This window comes from Castor canadensis, chromosome 3 (genome assembly GCF_047511655.1).
Source record: "Castor canadensis chromosome 3, mCasCan1.hap1v2, whole genome shotgun sequence".
NCBI classification, from domain to species: Eukaryota; Metazoa; Chordata; class Mammalia; order Rodentia; family Castoridae; genus Castor; species Castor canadensis.
Window position 1 is genome coordinate 31,656,273 of NC_133388.1, and position 21,327 is coordinate 31,677,599.

Genomic DNA, 21,327 nt, shown 5'->3' on the forward strand with positions numbered 1-21,327 from the left:
AGCTAAAACACAGATTTCAGCCAATTTCTTTCAGATTACCCAGCAGAATGGTGACCTGTACATCTAGGGTGCTGAACACTACCTAATAAAAATCCCACCTATGTGACAGGGCCAGGGATTCCCTGGTTGGAGGACAAAAGGCTGGATGGTGGTGGTAGGGGGGGTGTTACCATGAGGAATGTATGCAAAGATGTGGATGCAATGAAAGTTCAGGAAGAGTCTGTCCACACCAGGCAGATGAGCTGGAGTGGAGAGCTCGCCCTGGCCAGGGGTTAGAGCAACTTCTCAGTTCTTGGAACAGCAATAGCAAACAGCAAATTCAGGCTCTTTTGGCATCAGAACAGCTTATCTGATTCTCCCTTCTAAAATAAGGGAGCCAGCTATTGACAGGACTGTCAGTTTAATTAATTGGGGAAATTCCCTGAGGGTGTAGACTTTGGCAAGTGCCACACAAAGACCTCAAGACATGGAAATAACTGGTTTGGAACTGCTGACTCAGAGAGCAGCCCCTGCCTTGCACACTCATGAACACCCAGTGGCAGGCAGATCCATCAGGAAGCTGGAGAGAAGTTTGGAGAAAAGTGTGGTTTTAGATCCTGGGAGCCATTTTCAAATAGGATCCTTGCCAGTCAGAGCTGGAAGGCATGATCAGATCACCCAAACACCAACACCAGAAAGCATCCAGATTTCCTGGAAGGCTATAGACCACAGGTTTTTGGGTCTCACCTTCTAGAGAGTTCACTTCAAGAGGTTTAGGTCAAAAACAAGATCGCTTTTTTTTTGCAGAACTGAAGTTTGAACTCAGGGCCTTGCTCTTGCCAGGCAAGTGCTCTAGCACTTAAGCCAAGCCCCAGTCCCTTTTTAGTTATTTTTTTAGATAGGGTTTCACGTTTTTTGTCCAGGCTGGCCTTGGACAAGATCCTTCCAATCTCCACCTCTTGAGTAGCTGGGATTACAAATGCATACCACCACACACGGCTCTAAGATGTGTTTTACTGATGCAAAACTTTGAGCTCACAGGTTGTAGGTTGTTGATAGCCTGAGCATCCAATTTATTCCTGTTTTTTGTTTTCCCTGGACAGGCAAATCAGCAGTTAGTTACAAATAGTAGGTAGATAGGTGGATGGATGGATGGATGGATGGATAGATAGATAGACAGCAGACAGATAGATAATGCTTCATCAGTTGCCTTGTACTCTCAGGATGCTTATCAGTTAAAGGAATAGGAAGGGTTTTGTTCTGAAGTCTGTACAAAATAGATCAACCTGGTACCAGATGTCACTTTGGCAGCACTCCCCAAGGTATTAGATTTGATAACTAATACATATGAGCATGTGTGTGGATCTTGCTTTCTTTTAAATAGAATAAAGTTATTCTTTAAAAGCGGGGCTGAACCTCAATTTCCTAACAACCAATGGTACAAATAACAGCGACCTCACAAGGTGGTTGGAGCAAAGCAGCATGCAAACCACCAGGGTAGCCATCTGTCCTGAGCACAGGGGCCCTTGTTCCTCAAAGACCTAGATAGGTTTCTACTGCATCAGGGTAGCAACCAATAGATACAGGTTAGAACCACCTGCCAAGCCCCACCCACACCAGTTGAATCAGAACTGGGGATTCTACTGAGTTAGGAATTGCTGTTTAGACCTTATTTCCTCTGGAGTTCTGTACAAGATCCTGCCAGAGTCCTCTCTGCTTCTGAGGGCTACTAGCAATAAAAAAGGACAGATTTGGAAGAAATGAACCAGCTCCTGGCTCCTTCACTGATGTTGGCCTAGAGGGGGATTTAATAGACAGAGCTACTAATTATCCCTTTTAGTCCTCCCCAGACCCCAGTAAGGCAGTTACTATTTTTTCTCATTTTTAATTATTTTATTGAGATAAAATGTACACATAGAATTCACCCACTAAACCATATAGTTCAGCAGCTTCTAGTACATTCAACTGTTAGCATAACCAATTTTAGAACATTTGATCTCCTCCCAAAAAGACCTCACAACCCTGAGGTCACTCCCCATTCCTCCTGTCAACCTAGGCAACCAGGGGCTCAGTGTCCTATTTCTTACATCTATGGGTTTGCCTCCTCTGGATATTTCATACATGTGGAATCATGCAATACGTGGTCCTTTGTGACTGGATCTTTTTCCTCAGGATACTGTCTTCAAGATTCACCGTGTAACATGTGTCAGTACTTTATTCCTTCTTATGGCCATTATTCCATTCTATGACTGCCTCTCATTTTATTTGTCCATTCCTCAACTGATAGGCATTTGAGTTGTTTCCCTTTTGGGGCTATCATGAATAATGCTGCTATGAACATTCATGTACGAATTTTTGTGTGGACATGTTTTCCTTTTAATTGGGTATACATACAAGTGGAATTGCTGGACTTATGGCAACTGTTTCAGCCTTTTAGGAACAGCCAGACTATTTTCCCAGGAGTCTGCACCATCCACACTCCCACTAGTAGTTCATGATTACTTCTCTACCTCCTCACCAGTTTATTATCTTTTTGTCACAGTCATCCTAGCATGTGTGAAGTGGTATCTCGTTGTAGTTTTGATTTGCATTTCCTTGATAGTGAGCATTTTTTTCATGTACTTATTAGCCATTTATACATTTTTGGAAGAAATGTACACTGAGACCCTTTGCCCATTTTTAACTGAGTTATTTGTCTTTTTAATATTCAGTTGTAAATTCTTTAAACATACGAGACACAAGTCCCTTATCAGATCTATGATTTGCAAAATTTTCTCTCATTCTGTGGATTGTCTTGTCTTTTTATACTTTTCCTTTAAAGCCCAAAAGTTTTTAATTTTGATGATGTCTAATTTTTTTTCTATTTTTGAATTTTCTTGCTAGTGGTTTTGGTGTCATATCTAAGAAACAAATGCCTACGCCCAGGTCATAAATATTTGTGTTTTCTTCTAGGGATTCAAAATTTTTTCTTGTTTTTATTGAAGCATAAAATGAACCAATGTTGGTAAGTGAAACATCAAACCCCAATCATCAGGCCAGTCAGAGAAAAGTTTCAGGATATTCAGTGCCCAGGAAGCTTACTTCTTATTCACCAAAACCTACACTCAGGCAATCTCATCCCTGGTCTACTGCTCAAGCATTTCCCCAGATCTTCATCTAAGATGGCACCAATTACAGCAGTGTGCTTTTCAGCATCGTGGACTTTTTACTCCATCTCTCACTTTGATAGGAGAGGCCCACTTCTACAGTAGCCAGGATACACATGGGGGTTCTATTTTATGGACCCCTTGACCACTTCCAATGTGTTCGTGGATTACTTGAGAGCTGGTCATCAAGTGTAACATAGTTTGGCTTTCATTATTATCTCACACTTGAGCACCAACTATCCAACTTCCTTCTTTATTTCTGACCAGGGCAATTTTTCCATAAAGCTAAAACTCCTCCAGATGCTCATTTATACATGACCTGGTTTTTTAATTTCTTTCCCATTTCTGCATGGGAGAATACTGCAGCTCAGATGTCTAGTGACCTCACCAGAGTCAAACTGCTTTCCTGCATTGTTTCCAAGGAACCAAGGGTCTTTACTGGAGTTGGGTGGAGGGAAGGCAGGCAAGGGCTATGGAGGCAAACAGGGAGGAGCTATCATCCAGGGTGTGCTCATGAACTGGACTTATAAACAGGACCCTGAAGCCACAAAGCAGAGCACAGCAAGTGCAGAATGTGCACACCCTTGTATAGTGGCTGAACCCAGAGGAGGCCCATGACCCCACTCCTAGCACCTACAGAGCCTATGTGAATCTGTCTATATATCCTTCTAAGTCTTTGTGCACCTTCCAACCTCAGGTCAAGTTGCTTTGTGCCTTTTGGGCACAGCAGAAGGGAGGGAGAATTCAATGGCTCCACATTGTTCAGCCAGGTGAGCCTCATCTGGGAGAAGACTCAGTTTCTCAACTTGGAATCCATGTTGTCAATGGATCTGGGGACACCAAAGGAAGATGACCAGCATTGACCTAAGAGGCCACTTCACAGGGCTGCTAAAAACTGATAGTTGATGGGAATCTGGCAATGACCATAACACCACAGGAAACAAAATAAGGGGTCATACAAGGCAGCTGAGGGGAAAACAGGGCTGAAAACACTTCCCACTCCCAGTGTGTGAAGATAACAAAACTCAGGCAGCTTCTAAACCACATGAACAACCAGAAACAGGGAGGTCTGCTGCTTCCCTGAATCCTGGGTCACAGGCCAAACACATCCAAAGGCCTTGCTGTCAGAATAGGAGACTCACTACAGCTGCACTCAGTTCCCAGGAAAGGTCATTCACAGGCATGCTTCTCTGTTGTCAAGGTCATCTTTGTGCACAGTGTTTGCCTTAACCTTCAGAATGAAACTTTTACGAGTCTTAGTTTCCTCATTCTACAGATAAGGACACTGATGCTCAGCAATGGCTGACTTGTTCAAGGTCACACGAGGAACCAGTGTCAGAGCCAAATTTTAAACCTAGAAGCTTAAACTCAAGTTCAGAGCTCTTTTCTGGCCCCAGAAGCAACCCCCCTGGGAAGCAAGGATGGTGCCCTGCCCCTACAATACCTGGGAACCTTCAGACACTCAGGCTGCCCCAGCATTTCCAAGGGTAAGGGACCCTCTAGGAGATGAAAACCCAAGGAACAAGTGTTTTAATCAACTTTTAAAAACTAATTTGCATAATCGACATATTTGAAAAGTGAATTACAGTAGATCCTAGGTATCCATGAGTTTATGGTTCCAAGGAAACCGCTGTGGAGAAAAAAAAAGCTATAAATGCCCAGGATGCAGGGAGTACTGCAGGTGCTTGATTCATTTTTCCTATAACACTGTCTAACGCCCGCTAAAGACATGCCTTTCAACACACCTAAACTGACAGTCTTACTCACATTAAACACATTCATTTGTACACTTTTACCTGGTTTTGGGGGCACCATTTGCTTTCTGGTGGGCAGATTTTCACAAAATTAAGGGCAGGGAAACACTCAGCAGACCACACAAGGACTTAAACACTGCAGGACTGACTGACAGCTTCTCTGCATCAGCTGAGCTGCATGATGCAAGCAGGTGAATTTTAAGATTTTTGTTTTTGAAATTTTTTTTTTTTTTTGGTGGTACCTGGGCTTAAACTCAGGGCTCCATGCTTGCTAGGCAGGTGTTCTACCACTTGAGCCACTCAGCCAACTCTTTTTTGTACTGAGTATTTTCAAGATAGGGTCTTACAAACTGTTTGCCCAGACTGCTCCTCCTGATCTCTGCCTCCTGAGTAGCTAGGATTACAGGCATGTGCCACTGGCACTCAACTCTTTTGAATTTTTAATTTATTTTTTGACTGCCCTTGGTAAAACCACGTGTGATAAGTCCATGAATAAGGCAGCTTACTGCGCAATCCTGTCTTACTTCCGCATCTCTTATGAAGTGCCAGGCATCATCTCAATATTGTAGCAATTCTAAGAGGTAGGTGCCACTCTTACCCTATCTTAAGATGGACTCTAAGAAGAAGCCATAGGACTTCCTGAATGTTTCAAAAGTGTTTGAGTTTCCCGAAGAACATATAGATCCATCCATGTCTACCACTATCTCTCCAAGGAACCCTGTGCTAGCAAGGTGTGACCAAATCTTTAATTTTAAACAGAACCCTTATGAACACTCAGGGTATGGTATGAACTAAGATCACTCCCACAGGGGCCTGTGTCACTCACCATCACTCATTCTCCCTCAAATTTAATTGTTTAGAGACAACAACAAAAAGCCAACCTCTTTTAAAATTGTGCTAACAAAGTGACACAGAGCCAAAGTGGAAATTTCAAAGATGAGTTGGGAGATTCTGTCCCAGGAAAGGACAAACTGGATCTTTTTGCCAACCAAGTATGGGACAAAGAGAAAAAAAAGGAAAAAAAAAAAAAAAAAAAAAAGCACGTGAGCCAGAGGGAGGAAGGCCAATACTATTCCAAAGAGCCACAAATTAAAAACAACTGTGCAAGGCTCGCTAAAACTATCAGTGAGCTGCCTTTACATTTCAAGTCTCTAACAACACAAGGAAGCTTAGCCAATGTTTACCTGGCACATCGCTGGTTTGGGGCAACTTTGAAAGCTCAGGCTAAAACAGGAATGAACGTCTTGGTCCCTTTTATAAATGCATTGTGGGAGCCCCCCGTGGCTGGGAGTGAACCACCTTCCAAGGCTACCGGGGTCTACAGATTCCAATTCTGTCATCCAAGGGCAAAAATCCTCAGTGTTCCAAAGGACCCAGGAGAAGTTGGGAAGTCAGTCACCACTGTGATGTCCACCAGCAGTAAGTCTCCTCTCATGCTCAGAGAGTCATGAGAACATAGATCCAGTCACCAGGCCAAGACTGTGCAGGAAACTGTGCCAATCTGGAAAGGACAGTCCCAGCTACATGTATATACACTGATTCTTCAAGGTGAAACTTCAGAGTGCTACCTGACAAGGGTCAGAAGACCCTGAGCAGAGGTATAAAGAGCATAGAGGTATAAAGAGCATAGAGTCATGCTCCCAAAAGTAGGTGAACAGTCTCTGCACCTGCTCAGTAAAATGAAGATTCTCTAAAGTCTACCCTCTGAGAATCTCTCTCCAATGGCCTGCAGTAAGCTCTGGATATCTATTTTTAAGAAATTTCCCAAGCTGTTTGATGATCAGCCTATTTTGGGAATGGATCTCTCTCTCTCTCTCCCTCTCCTGAAATTATTTAAATTCAGAAGCAAAAAAACTATGGAGCAAGAACAAAGTAAGAACTGGGAGATATAGCAATTGAGGAAGTGTCAAGTTGACACAGTTAATAATGTCCAGACCAACAAGCAAACATACAATTCATGTCAGGAACTGAACACAGTCTGGTAGACGTAAAATGAAATGCAAGATGTAGTCCCTGCCTTTGGGTCCTAAACCTGGAACACAAACTCAAAAGCAGACTGATTACACAGACAGTGTGAAGTGGACCAGGCACAAAGGCAACAAGGGAACAGGGGGAGTGCAGTGAAGTGGAGATGGTGTGGTGACACAGAGAGCGCCTAGGCTCTCCTCAGCCCAGCCCCTCATTGCATAGACGGTTGCAGGCAAGAGTGGCCAGATATTCCAGTTTTTAAAAAGAAGCCAGAAAATCCACACTTCCTGGCTTTTAAATGTAGCAACTCATTCAATTAATAGAGAGGAAGGTGGTGCAGGCCTGTAACTAATCCCAGCTCTAGGGAGACTGAGACAGGAGGATCTCCAGTTCAAGACCAGCCTAGGCTACATAGCAAGACCTTGTCAAGAGAGAGAGAGAAAGAGAGAGGAAGCGGAAGGGAGGAAAGTCGGTTGTTTGAACACTGAGGACAAACAAGATTCATTCCTGTTCAGGCTGATGACTGGTCCTAGAATGACAGTTTACAGCCTCTTTCCTGAAAGGTCATCCAGACCAGCCTCTTTGAATTCTTTTTTTTTTTTTTTTTTTTAAATACTTTATTCTCTTCACTAATTGTGATAATACTTGCTCAGTTTACCATCAGTCTTTTTACTTTTTTCTTCTCTTTTGCAGCACTGGGGTTTGAACTCAGGGCCTCACATTTGCTAGGCAGGCACTCTACCACTTGAGCCACTCCACCTCCTTTGAACTTTCAAGCCTCCTCCAGAGTACTGCAGAGTGACCCAGAAGGCAGAGATCCTGTCCACTAGAGCAAGTGACAGGATCACTAGTCCACTAGAGCAAGTGCCTGGTGTGTGTGTGGCCATGTGTGCAAAGGTGGGGTTTAGCCCCTCTCCTCCCAACTGAAAATACATTCCAGGCCCCAGCAGGGTGTGGCCACAGTGGCCCACTGCAGATGACCTGGGCACAGCTGAGACCTCCAAGCTAGTAGGAACTGGATGCCTGAAGAGTCTTGCTGAAAAGGGCAGGAGGACAAAAAATAAGGGAAGGAAAGGCCTGGAAAAAGCTAGAGAGTATCACTGACTTGAAAAGGAATACTGTAAAGGAAGAAAGAAGAGGGAGGCCAGAAACAACAGCTCTAAAAGACCTATAACTCAGGACAGAGGTCCCCAAGTCCCTGGCCAACCATCAGAATGAGCATCGTGCCACTGTCCATTCTGTTGGGCTGCTTAAGTTTTCTTCATAGGACTGAGCACAACCTGACCTCTCATATTGCACATTAACTTGTTCTTTTTTGGCTGTTCTCATGAAGATAGGTTGCTCCGAGAGAGAGGACTTTGTCTACTTTGTTTGTGCTTGGCACATGGACTTCAGGCAAGTAGTTGACACCAAATCAGTTTACAGTATCAACCAGATACTAGTGGCAATGTCAACACAAAGTACTTTATAATTCACAAACCAGTTGCTTAACTCAGTTCCTCTCATTGTCTTTTACCTAACTGCTTTGTGTGTTTGGATGTGGCCCAGGAGACCACTGGACTCTGTGAGACAGTCAGCCCAAGAGTGAGCTGACAGGGCTTGGCTCACACTTTCTCGAGGCTGGGAGATGACAAGGCTACAGTACTTCAGGGCTCAGTGCTCATCGGGCCATGTCATTGAAATGACCAAGTGTTCTGGGACAGGTTCACCTGGCCTCCCTGCCTGATGCAGCTCTGGTTAGAAGTCTGTGAGGAACATGGGAACATGGGAAGCAGCACTGTCTAATCGTCAAACTTTGACTCTAAAGTCAGACTGCCTGGTTGATTTCCCAGCAGGTGACCCTGGACCTCTCTTGGCCTCATGGACCTCATCTGTAACGTGGCTGTAATAATATCCGTAAGGATTTCATAGGGTTCTTCTGCAGGATGAAGAAGGTACTTCACAGGGTACCTAGTACTGAGCCTTGGGCTAAGCTCAGGTCAAGGGATAGATGGCCGTTCAGACAGCATCCAGGTCCCAGATGTCACTGCCCAGAGACCCTGAATCACTCCACCTCTTTCCAACACCTCAAAAACATTCCTCTTCTATAACATGAGATAACCGGTCACCAGGACAGAGTAAGGAGTAGATGGCATCAAGGCCGTGAAGCACTCAGCACAGAGCCTGTTATGTACTGGAAGCTTAATCCATGTGAGCTGGTACCTTATTATTATTCAAGAAACTTTCACTAGCCTAAAATGCCAGTACGGAAATCCACCAAAGGCAGTTTGCCATATGCAAATAGGTCTGCAGAACCCAGCTTCGTCAGCTGCAAGTTTCTCTCCCCACCTGCTTTGGGTTTTAGATGTTCTAAGAATCAGTTTGCCCTGCCCTCAGCTGTGACTTAGGGAGCATTTGGAGGTCAGTCCTCAGGGCAGGGCTGGCCTTCCCTTGCGACACACACGATCTCGATGTTCCATCTGCCTCTTCGCCCCCACAATGCTGCAGTCTGACAGCAAGCAAGTGAAAGGACATGCAAATAGGCCCTAAAAACAGCTCATTTTTTTCACAGCCTGGATGGTAGGTTTGTGGGTGCCTGTGAGGACAGAGCGTCACTATCAGGTACAGGGCATATGCCACCAGTTTGGGGGTGGCTGTGAAATGTAAAAATACTCAACCCAAATAAAGGACTTTTCCAAAAAAAAGTTCCTCCAGTGCCTTTTTTGGGGTGAGAGGTGGAAACTCAAGTCTGTGTGCAAATCACAGCTAAGCCACCCCTGCCCAAAGGCACCTGGCTTCATCAACCTGCTTATGGCCTCAGAGCCCAATGACACCACACAGAAGCGCTCAATGGCAATTACACTGTGAAACGACACAGAAACAGATGCTTAGGAAGTGACTAGCAGAGGGCCAAAAGGCAAAGGGTGCTCTATAAGGAGAATGGAACACTACACAAAGCAGGACGTGTCCTGCACAGTGTCAGCAGTGTCCACTGACCACGTCAGTTCAGAAGAATACAACCACAGTCAACTCTCATCTCATAATCAACACTCTTCAGTAGGTACCTATGATGTCCCTAATCCAGGACTATAGGAGGGACCAGGCAGTGAAGGTAAATGAAGGCAGCTGGAGTGACAAAAGCAAGACCAGCACCATAAGCAGGACCAATATAATAGGGAAGTGTAGGGGCCTGGGGCAAACTAGGAAGGAAAAACTGAGGTGGCTGTTTCTACTCCATGTAGCTCTTGCCATGCCTGACCAGGGCAGTGCATGACTGGATCTTCCCATTTTTTAACTGAAATTCTTAAGTGAAATGTTGGTTCAAATTGCTTTTAAAACACTGGACAGGCCAAACCAAACACATCCGAGAGCCAGAGCCAGCTTGTAAATAGCCAGTTTGCCACCTATGGCCAAGCCCCCAGAGCCGTGCTTGGCAGTTTTGGTGTTATTCATGGGGAGGAAAGGGAGGTGAGCCGAAGCTGCAGAGTACAAGCAACCCCTCCCCAGACAATTTTCTCCATTTGGGATCCCCTCAACATCCAGCCTTCCGGCTCCATCATCATGGAGCCTCATCTTTGCCTGTGAACATTCCCTCCAGGCAGAGTCCAGAGCACCTGATGCTTGCTCAGCCCCTCCTCTACCTCCCACCATTGGCTCCTTCCAGGTGGGGTCAACCCTGTCAGGCCTCTGAAGAAATGGCCCTGCGGGAGCCCATGCTTGGGCAGGCTTCTGGACAAATCGCTAGGCCTGAGTAAGTAGCTGGGGGCATGCACTGCACTGATACTCAGCCATGCTGGGGACTTCTGCTTCTCACCAGTCCCCAGGGAAATGTAAGGCTCCTGAGAGCAGCAGGTACAAGGGACCTGAGGAAGGGGTACTCTAGGTGTGGGCCCTCAGTAAACCCCATCTCAGGAAGACAATGCTGGGGATGCCCAGCTCTGGCAGCTGCTTGGGGAGGTAGACCACACCATGCTTCTTCCAAGTTCCCTCCTTCAGTGCCAGGCTGGGGCCAAAAGACAGAGGCAATGATGTGACTAATGATAATAACTTTTGATGGTGACTCTCTATTGCCATCCCCTTCTTCACTATTCAAAACATAGGCACATTTCCATTATCTCTGCTGATCCTCCCAACACCCCGAGAGACCTCCAAGATACTAATTCGTCGCCATTATTACCACTCTTCCTTGGCCCCTGGAGGAAGCACAGACAGGGGCCCTCCATGAATTCCCGGGGGAGTTTGTTAAAATGCATGTTCTGACTCAGCAGGTCTGGGTGAGGGCTGAGATTCCCCATCTGTGCTGCTGGTCCTCAGACCACGCTTTGTAAGCAAGGCCAAAACTGTAAGGTATGTTTTTAGGGACAGGCTAGGGACTTGAAACCAGATGTCCTACCCTTGGTTGTGCCTGGGGTAACAGGCTTGCTCACCTCACTTTTCACGGGTTGAGGCCTCTTGCCCAGTTTCACCTCCAGGAAATGCAAGGGTGCAATCATGGCCCCAATGTTGCGGATGTCAGCGTATTTCAGCTCCTGCGCAGTCAAAGCTGAGCTGGGGAGTCCTGTGAGGGGGCCAAGCCCTGGCAGAGAGCCCGCAGTCACAGAAGGGTCTGGGATCTGCCCAGGCATCATAGCAGGAGGAGTGACAGGCCAGCCTGGAGTGGGTGGGAGAAAGCAGAACAGGAGGTCAGCACGAGGCCAAGAGGCTCCGTGAGGAGCCAAAGCCCCACACCTCACCAGGACCTGTCCCTTCTCAATGTTCCCCTAATCCTCTTCCTTTTCAGATACTCTTCTGAAAGTCCTTCCTGTTAGAGAAGCTCAATCAGTGAATTCACCCTAAGGTCATCCATCCCTGGCACTGCCAGAACTGTTTGCTGCTTTTTTGGTGGTGCTAGAGATCAAACCCAGGGCCTTCCACATGCTAGGCAAACACTCTATAACGCTGAGCTACATCCGTGGCCCACCCTTTTTAAAAAGGTAATGCTTAACCCAATCACTGGCAGCATTGGCTCTGTGCCAGGCTCCATGGTACTCCTTCCATCTTCCCCCATTAGACTGGGCCAGAGCTCCTTGCACCCAGGGAAAAGGCAAGGCTTAGAAAGATAACTGGCTCAAGGATGCACACAGTTTATAACTGGTAGAGCCAAATTTACATAGCAACAAACACCCCTGAAGAGACTGAATATAATGGCAGAATCTCAGGCACCTTCGAACCTGTTTAAGAGGGAGCTATTTTTGGTCTGGCATGGTGCCTCCTCTCAGATCACACATCCTATTCTGCATATTTGTTAAGATGCACTAAGTACAAGATGAAGCACACCTAAGTTAGAGGTGAGAGTGTGTGTGTATGTGTGTGTGTGAGAGTATGTGACTGTGTGTGAGACAGTGTGATTGTGTGTGTGACTCTGTGTGTGTGCGTGCGTGCGTGTGTGTGTGTGTGTGTGTGATGTCCATGAGGAAGAGACAGGGGGCAAAGGAGATGGAATTCATTAGCATGTGCTTTCCCAGTGGAGCCCAGTTCCAGAAAATTCTCCAAGGTCTCTTCATTCTCAGAGAAAATGCTCTGTTGGACCCAAAAGGTTTATAAGGGAAGATAAATGCAGGCATGAGAGGATGTAAATGAGGTGGGTCAACACCAAGGGAATTCTTATCTTTTTCCTTCCCTTTTCTAGGGGAAGCTCATGGGTAAGAATGGTCATTTCAAGGCACAGATAGCAGGGAAGAAAGTTTCTCTATCTGTAAAGTAATGCACATGTAGTTCCTCAAAGTGTTCCTACTCATCCATCCATCCACCTACTGCCCCATCCATTCATCTACCCACCCACCCACTTATCCATCCATCCATTCATCCATCTATCCAACCCACCCAACCATCCACCCACTCATCCACTATCCATCCATCCATCCAGATTGTTGACCAGCTACTATGAGTCAGCAGGTGCTGGGGATGTGGCGGTCAGAGATGGACAGTTTTGAGGCAGCCTTGTAAGGAGCATTCTGGTACAAAACTGTTCATGCATTCCAGTCCTGTAAAGAAAATCAGTTCTTTCTTCTCTTCCCACCTGTCTATACAGGCCATAAAAGCAAAACCTCCAAAGTCTCAGAAATCCCCAAGGGAAATCTTTGGCTGATCCTTCCATCTTCACCTGTCACTTTTCATGGAAAAGGATATATTTAGCAGGAAGGGGAGATGTGATGTTCACTGGGCCATGCTTCTCTGCAGAGTTCATGTACTCATATGACCATGTGGTTTAGTGCTGTGTCCTCATACGGAAATGGTCCTGGAGGCTGACCCACAACCACCTGCCCTCATTCAACTTCTCAGATCTAGAATTCAAGAAAAGGACCTAACCAGGGAGTCTATTTTGACACCACAGCAAGCCACATTCTCCATTTCACTTTCAAGGATGAAATCTGGTTCCCTATCCAAGTCCTGTGTCTATTTCTTAATAGGTTTTACACTCTAGGACGGGAAAGCACATGAGTGGTTTGCACCCTCAAAGCTCAAAGACGTCCACTGGGTGCCACTTTGTTTAAAGAAAGGTGCATTTAGATGGTGAACCTGCTAGTTCTTTCTTAGCACTCACAAGGCTTCTGTCTATTGAGCTACCTGCACAGTTCTCTGCCTTGTACCCATGCTGGCATTTGGTACCCCAGGCTCTTTCATCTGAACTCCACCTATTCTACCTCCCATACCTGGTCCCTTCAGCCCCTCCTCCCACCTCCTCCTTAGCACCCAGTGTCCCCTGGGCCACTTCAGAAAGGGACCTGAGACTCATTTACATTGAGTGATAGTCTCAGAACTGAGGGAGGCCCTGTGCTCATCTAAACCACATCCTGGTTTTGCACATGAGGAAACTCAAGTTCGGGTAGGTTAAATGACTTACCCAAGGTCACACACCTAGACAGGGACAGAATTAAGAACAGACTCTTGGTCTCTGGATTTTAGAACTCTGCCTTTTTTTTTTTTATTTCCCCTCCTAGGGTGCAAGAGGTGTTGATGACTTCAGCAGAAGTACCTTCCAGTGATAGACTCACACATGAACCAACAGGATCACCCTCTCGCAGAAGATGCCACTCTACCTCTCACAGGGATCCAGCTTTAGGAAGCTCCCTGAATAACCCAATGGCACCTTGAGGGGAGGCCCAGACACAAACAGCCCTGAGATCCTGCACACGTGGGTATCACTGCACCGGGACCTTAACTCCAAGGTGGCATCCAGGGTCAGTGAGAGAGTAGGTCCTACAAATGCAGAGGCGGTTGCAGCTGTTGCCCTAGGAGACCACTGCATCATCCTACACAAGCTGGCTGTCTCCCTGGCCTCTAGGGAGAACAGGAAAGAGGCTGGTGCCAGGCGCTACTCCTATGTGGCAAGGCTGTGCCTGAGTCCAACCATGCCACCACCTGGCAAGTGAGGAGTTACTTCAGGAGGCAGGCAGCAGTGATGGCTGGTTGAGATGGCATAATATGGACAGACTTGTTGAAGAAATGATAAATTCATGGCAGAGTACAATTCAGTGAGTGAGGTGAGGATCTGTTTCTGGAAGCTTAGAGGCTCATAAATAGGCCATAATTTCACCTCCCGTTTATTCATTCCCACAGTAGACCCCAAGAGAAACACCCAAGAGGCTTCTGAATGTTTCCCTGTCTAAGCCATCCCCGGGAGATGGAAGCCAGACCTGCTCTGTTCCGGGAACCATAGGCTCTGTTTGCAGCTTCTGTTTATTTTCATACAGTTGGTATAAATGAGACACTAACAAGTGCTCCCAAAATATAATGAATTTTCTGCTACTGGAGAAACCCCCCTCCCTCCAGGGATAGCCACTGCCTGGGAATAGTGGTCCCATAAATTCTTGCCATTCCTGCTCCCTGTGAACCCACCCCAAGGACAAGCCTCACCCAGAGGACCAGGCTTTCCTTTGTAGAAGCAAAACCCCCTTCTTTCCTCCCCCTGAGAGGGAGTCCCTAACTGCTCAGATACAAACCACAAAGTCCTTAACACATGCCATTCCTAAGAGACAGCCACAGCACGGACATTCACCAGTGAGAAATCATCCCAGCTGTCTATGGGAGAGGGGACAAGGGGGGTGGGGCAGAGTAGTAGCCTTTCTGATTGAGCCTCCTTAACTACAGAGCTGGCTGGCCACCTAAGGCTGAAAGACAATTTTGATGACTTAAAAAGAAATGAAAGAACTTGATGTGATTTCAGGATATATAAAAGAGAAGGGGTAGCAATAAACCAATAACAGCCAGGGGGAACTTACCCACTTCACAGAAGACACAGGAAAGATGACAAGAGATGAAATCATCCCAAGACTGGATGTTTCCATACGGAAATAATTTAGTGGGAAAAGAAGAACTAATTATACACTCAGTACTTTAGAAGAGCATAGGGATTTTTTCCCCTTCAAGGCCAGAAGGTCTGAAAGACAGATACCCTCTATGTCCCTACGAATAACTGGTATACATAAATATAGAGCAAACTCTCAAGAGTGGCAAAACACCAAAATTGGGAAATGAGGCTTGTACCTCAAAATAAAAGCCTAAAATCTGAAATGACTGGCAACTTGAGACACTGACCAGGAATCAGTTGGAAAATAGCCAATGAAGAAGAGCTAGGGAATGCACACTCCAAGCTGAGCAGAGACAAGCCAGGCATGAATAAGAGAGAGGGCTCAGGTCACAGTGGACTCTGAGCTGTTGCTGAGCCCAAGATTATGGGTGACTTGATGCAGCTCCCTGAAAACCAGCTTGAAGTAAACAGGGGCCAGAAGCATCCAAGGGAAAGAACTTGAGAAAATGATCTGCTACTTGACTCTCTCTACTCTGACTTCCTCAAAGACTTGTACAGACACAAGTGGGCATGGCATTGTACATGCAAAAGAAAAGGCCACAGTGCATTTCCAGTCCAAAAATATCTCCTGGAAGATATGCATATGGAGTTATTTCAACTAAAAGAATAGAAGGCACAGGTAACTTATTCAGCTTTTTCTCTATTTTCTTGTTTACTGTATGTAAAGCTAAAAAACATCTTAAATCTTTTTTTTTTTTTTTTGCAGTACTGGGGTTTGAACTCAGTGCCTTGCACTTGCTAGGCAGGCACTCTACCATTTGTGCTCTTTTCATTTTGGTTATTTTTGAGATAGGGTCTAGCTTTATGCCCTAGCTGCTCTGGACCACCATCCTCCTATTTGTGCTTCCCTGAGTAGCTGGGATAACAGGTGCATGCCACTACAGCTGTCCATTGGTAGAGATAGGAGTCTTACTAACTTTTAATCTGGGCAGACCTCAAACCACGATCCTCCTGATCTCTACCTCGCAAGTAGCTAGGATTACAGGCATGGGCCATCATGGTGGTCCCCTTAAGCCTTTTTTTTTTTTTTTTAAATGAGAGTGTCTATAAACAACAGTTTTTGCTTTGGTGGGTGACACTTGTAAAAGACTTCCAGCATCTTCATCTGGAATAGTAAAGATAAGTCTTTGTCTTAAAATGTGAAAAGAAACTAAGGACCTGGATCATGGACTTCCTGTCCATGGACATGGAGGTTCAGGGGAGGCAATGAAACCCCCGGGTCCTCTCTAAGAAGGTCAGCTCTGCTCCAGGCAAGCACTGGCCCAGGCTGGCATCAGGGATGGTAGGCATGTAGGTGCAGATGGCCTCAGGCTCAAGGCTTGGTCCCAAGAGAAAGCGGAGGCAATGAGGACAGGTCACAGAGTGAACAAGTTTACAGGGACAAGGCCCAGGAACAAGAGTGGGCTTGGAAGTCAAGAACAGGGAACGGGAGTTGGCAACAGAAATCAGCAAGAGGGGAAGAGGTGGGGGGCCTTGGAAGTTGGATCCTGGAAGATTCTCAGGAAGGAAGAGGATGTAGATGGCAGAAGTTCATGGTAGGGGGATGGGGACCAGAAAGGTGGGCTAGTGACCACAGAACACAGGAACAGCCATGGTGGATCTCAGAGAATTCAACACTAAGCCTCTTCTTGGAACTAAGGAGTCACATTCCTCCCTCCTGGAATCTGAATGATGCAGGTCAACCAGCCTCCAAAACACAGGGAGATCCAGAAGACGAGGAGCAGGAGGATAGAGAAAGCTCCCGGATAAGAATGAGGACAAGCAGCAAAAGACCCTCCTTGGGGTCTGTCTTGAGCTCTGCAGGCAGATGAGCAGGGGAAGTTTTAGAGCCAGATGATCTGAATGTGAACCCTCACTCTGCCCCTTACTAACTGCATGACCCTAGGCAAGTTCCCTAACCTCTCTGTGTCTCGCTTTTCCTCAACTATAAAGTAGTAATAATGTTATTGGCCCTGCAAGGCTGCCGAAAGGATTAAATTAGTTAATAATTGGAAAGCACCTGGAACAGCGCCTGCACTTGTCTGAGTGGGAGTCAGTGGTACACAAGGCCTTCCTTCCTACAGGGGCATAAGTGCTACATGACCCTTCAAGGTCCCTCCTGGACTGTTCCCTTCTAACAATAGTCTCCCCTGCCTACAGTCATGAAGAAGATTCTCCCCAAAGGATTCCCTGCTCTTCACTTTCTAGCTTGGAAACCCCAAGAAGGCAGAGCCATCTTGCATGCAAGCAGTTAACTGTAGAATAGAAACAAGCGGTGCCTATCATGGCTGGGTTTAGAGTTGTTGAAATAAAACCTGGCACCTGCACTCTTCCTCAGTTTCTCCTAAGGTTTCCTGTACCCTGCAGACCAGAACACAAGGGCACAGATCACTGGTCATGCAGTACCACCAGAAGCAGAGGGCCAGCCTCTTCTGCAACCCTCAGAGCAGAAAAATGCTTCCTATAAGGCCCTGCAGATGAGCACAGCTTTGTCTTCTGCCTAACATAAGTGCTCAATAAATGAAATAAAGTCATGTCTGCCAAGAACTACACCCATGGACACAGAAGAAGTTAGGAAGGTGATGCCACTGCACAAGCTTTCTCTCCTCTCCTCCTGCCTCACCTCCACTCTGCTCCTAGATGGCAGGGGTTATATGCACAATACAGGACACAGACCCACAACCCACACGCCGTGTGATGACTGCATTGGTCCTTTTAAAAATGCCACTGGCCAGCTACAGCCTTGGAAACGGATTGCTCTGCAACCGAATCCCATGGGTCACAGCAAGAAAAGAGACTTAACAAAATCCAAAACGGTGGGCTCTGCCCAGGCCTCCCACAGCCAGCAGTAAGTGTAAAGAAACAGACTGGAAATTCCAAGCCTGGGTCACTAAGGCATTTGTCTCTGCTGAGTTTTGAGAGGCCAAGCCACACACACACACACACACACACACACACACACACACACACACACACACACGCACACAGAGCTTGGCAGCCCCTGAGTTCCAGAGCTGGTAACACAAGCCACGGAACTGACTGCCAAGACAAGCAACAGAATGAGCCAGGCCCAGTTTCATTGGCCACCATACGCTGCATATGGCCCGGGACGCAGCCAAAACAGTGTTCTCACCCTCCTCAAAGGCATAGGAGACCCTCTGTTTTCAAACACACCTCCACAGAGCCTTAATTAAAGGAAAATGGAAAAATAATGTGCCCGCTGCTCTGTCCCTGCCTATGGAGGTATTTGCACACACACCCATGCACACTCGCTCTATTTTTCTCTTCCTCCCATTTCAGTTTCAAACATAATTCATTCTCCTGGAAAAAAAAAAAAAAGCATTCTGCATCCTGCAGCAGAAAAGAATGTAGTTTGCCCTCAGCCCTGGCTGGTGGCTCAAGAGCTGGGGCTGAATGAACACAGAGCAGGCCAACTGAGAGTCTGTGTTGGCCCCTTGCTTTCCAGAGTGGAGCTTGAAACAGGATTGAAGGGCAAAGGGAAGGAGAATAACAAAGCTCCAGAGCCTGAACCTACAGAGGACCCTGCAGATTGGCAAAGGTGCCCACACATCTGCATACAGGTGGGGGAGCCAGCGACAGATCCAGGGACACTGGAGGGGAGGTCCCTGGTAGATGCAAAAACTGGCAGTGGATGAGTGGGGAGACTCTTATTCAAACCTTTCCTAGGGGCCAGTGTCACCACTATGGACACATCTTGGAGGTCACAACAACCAACCTAAACAAAACCAGAGGCCTCCATACTCAGGTCTTCCTGCAGCCCTTCAAATCACCCAGCACCCAGCCCTCCAGGAAGATTCTGGGCTGCCTGCTCCTCTGAACCACAGCCAAGGTGGAGGGGAACACAAGAGTCTTTGACAAATCCATCCTCCTGCTGCAAGCAAAGCAAATCCTCCAGCACCCAGAGGCATGAGAATAGATCTTGCCTCTCTTCCCTGGACCTCAGGTTCGGTAAACGCAGAGCTGTGCTCACACCTGATACCTGCTTAAACTCTCCCCTAGAAACCTGCAAGCAAAGATAAGCCTTCCCTGCAAGCTGCAGCTAGATTTGCTGAAAGACAGTAAGACCAAAGGGAGGCAGTTTTTAAACCCCCGGGGGAAGGGAGGGTGGGGGAAGGGAGAAGAACACAGTTCTTAGCAGGCCTTAAAGGACCAGCAGGTACTAAAATATGGTTCAGACTTTCAGTTTCTCATGCTCCTCAAACTAAAGCCCTGGGGAGAGTCAAACAAGATTTAATCCGGGGTATAGGAACGCACGCATTGCAAGCTCTTCTGAGACATAGACCTGAGCATCTGCGGAGCACAAGGTTCAGGCCGCAGACGCCAAGCCCTGGGTGCCACTGGGGAGGGTGCACCCTGGGCAAGGGTCAGGCAATCCTGCAACTGGAGCTTACTCCTTGGACCAGCCTCTCCTTCTGTGTCCCCAGGCCCAGGCAGCCCTGCAAAACAGTCCAGGCCTCCAGGCCTTTCCAGCTCCTCTAGGGACCCAGGCAAAACCTGGCTGCGACCCCAAAGTCCAGGGGTCCAGAGGAAAAGCCTAGCTAGCCACTTTGGAGGGGTAGGGCAGAAAAGCCTTCCAAACTGGGCGGGTTACCTAGAGAAGCCAGCTTACCTCCTTATGTAACCTGGCATGGGAGGCTGGGGAGCCCGAAGGGGACCCAGACCACCCCCAAAGCCCCCTTCTAACCCCGAACACCGGAGCAGCAGCGCTGAGGGAAGCCCTCTTCACTGGATGGAAACCCTGAGCCTTTCTCAGTGCGCTCCTCTGGGTCCTTGGGGAGCCAAGCTTCCTCCCTGTCTGAGGCGCGACCTGCCAGCAGGTCTCTGTCATCCCCCCGCAGCCCCCCGCATCTCCCCGGCCTCCACCCCTAGCCTCCCGGACAGTTTTCTCCCCACTCACCCCGCCTGCCCCGCCGCTCGTGGAGAGCACCTCCCTGCAGACGGACGGGGGAGGAGAGCGCGGGAGGGCGGAGGACGCGGACGGAGCCTCCCGTCCCGAGCCGGGAACCCGCGGGAAGCCACCGGCTGCAGCGGCCCCGCGGGAAGCTCCGGTCCCGGGGCTGCGGGAGCCTCCGGGCCAGGCGCGTGCCCGCGCAGGGAGGGTGGCCGTCCCAGGTGCCCGCGCCCGCGCGCCCTGCCCCGCCCCGCCCCGCCCGGCGCCCCGGCGCGCCCGCGCACCCACCGTGCAGAAGCCGCGGGCGGAGGCGGCGCCCCCGGGGCCGGGGCCCGGCTGCAGGCGCCGTGCCCACTCCGTGCCGCTGCCGCCCGGCCGCGGAGCTCCACCCGGTGCCCAGGCCCGTCCCGGCCCGGGAGCCGCCGCGGCGCCAGCCCCGCCGCCGCTGCAGCGTCCGCCGCCGCCAGCGCCCCCCGTCGCGGCCGCCGAGCGTCCCTCCCGCAGGCTGTGGCGGGCGGCGGGACGGGTTGCATCAGCCCCGGCTATATAGCGGCCCCTGGGCGGCGGGGAGGGGTCGGGAATGCGGAACCGGCGGAGCTGCCAGCTCCAGACGTCAGAGGGGGACGGAGAGGAAGGGAAGGAGGGGACACGGGAGGAGGGGGTGTGGATCCGGCGCTTCACACCCACTGACCTTCACCTCCCCCGCCGCCTCCGGCGCCCTCCTCACGCGGCGGCTCGCGCTCCTCTGCCCGCAGGAGCGGCCGGGGCCCCGGCACGCCGGCCCCTTCTCCATCGCGGCTCCCGGCGCTCCCACCCCGCGGCTCCGGAGCGCGAGAGAAAGCAGGACGCGGCGAGCGCTTATGTAAGAGCATCCCCCGCGTTCGGCCGCCCCGCTGCCACCCCGAGACAGAGGCGCAGCCCCCGAGGCAGCGATGTGAGTGCAGCGGTGGGACCCGTCAAGAGGCCCTTCTGGCTCAGCCCGTCTTGCTCAGTCCTTGGAGCTCTTTTTCAAACCCAGGGACAGAGAGAAAGAGTGGCTTTCAGCACAGTGGCATCCTCGGACACTTGGGGACTGAGCCGTGAGGAGGTGATCTCCAAAGACTGCTTTGTATTTCCCGTGGAGGAGCGTGGGCAGAAGATTAAGGCATTTGGGGGCTCTACCCCTACCCACCGACTACCAAAGGCGCCCTTAAGTCTGAGGACCGGTGCTGCACAGCCTGTCTTCCTCAGGAGCTATTTCTCTGGCTGGCCCAGTTTGAC

The 21,327-nt window shown here is 48.7% G+C and overlaps 1 protein-coding gene across 1 annotated transcript in view; it reads right to left on the reverse strand.

Annotated features, from left to right (window-relative positions):
- Jdp2 (Jun dimerization protein 2) overlaps positions 1 to 20,905 on the reverse strand; it is a 38,076-nt gene extending 17,171 nt beyond the window's left edge. Inside the window, exons 1-2 of the mRNA XM_074067514.1 lie at positions 20,759 to 20,905; positions 11,254 to 11,477 (exon numbers count right to left, since the gene is read on the reverse strand). Coding sequence (XP_073923615.1) covers positions 11,254 to 11,454 — 201 coding nt within the window. The 5' untranslated portion in view covers positions 11,455 to 11,477; positions 20,759 to 20,905. The remainder of the gene's footprint in view (positions 1 to 11,253; positions 11,478 to 20,758) is intronic.
- Between the last annotated feature and the right edge of the window lie 422 nt (positions 20,906 to 21,327).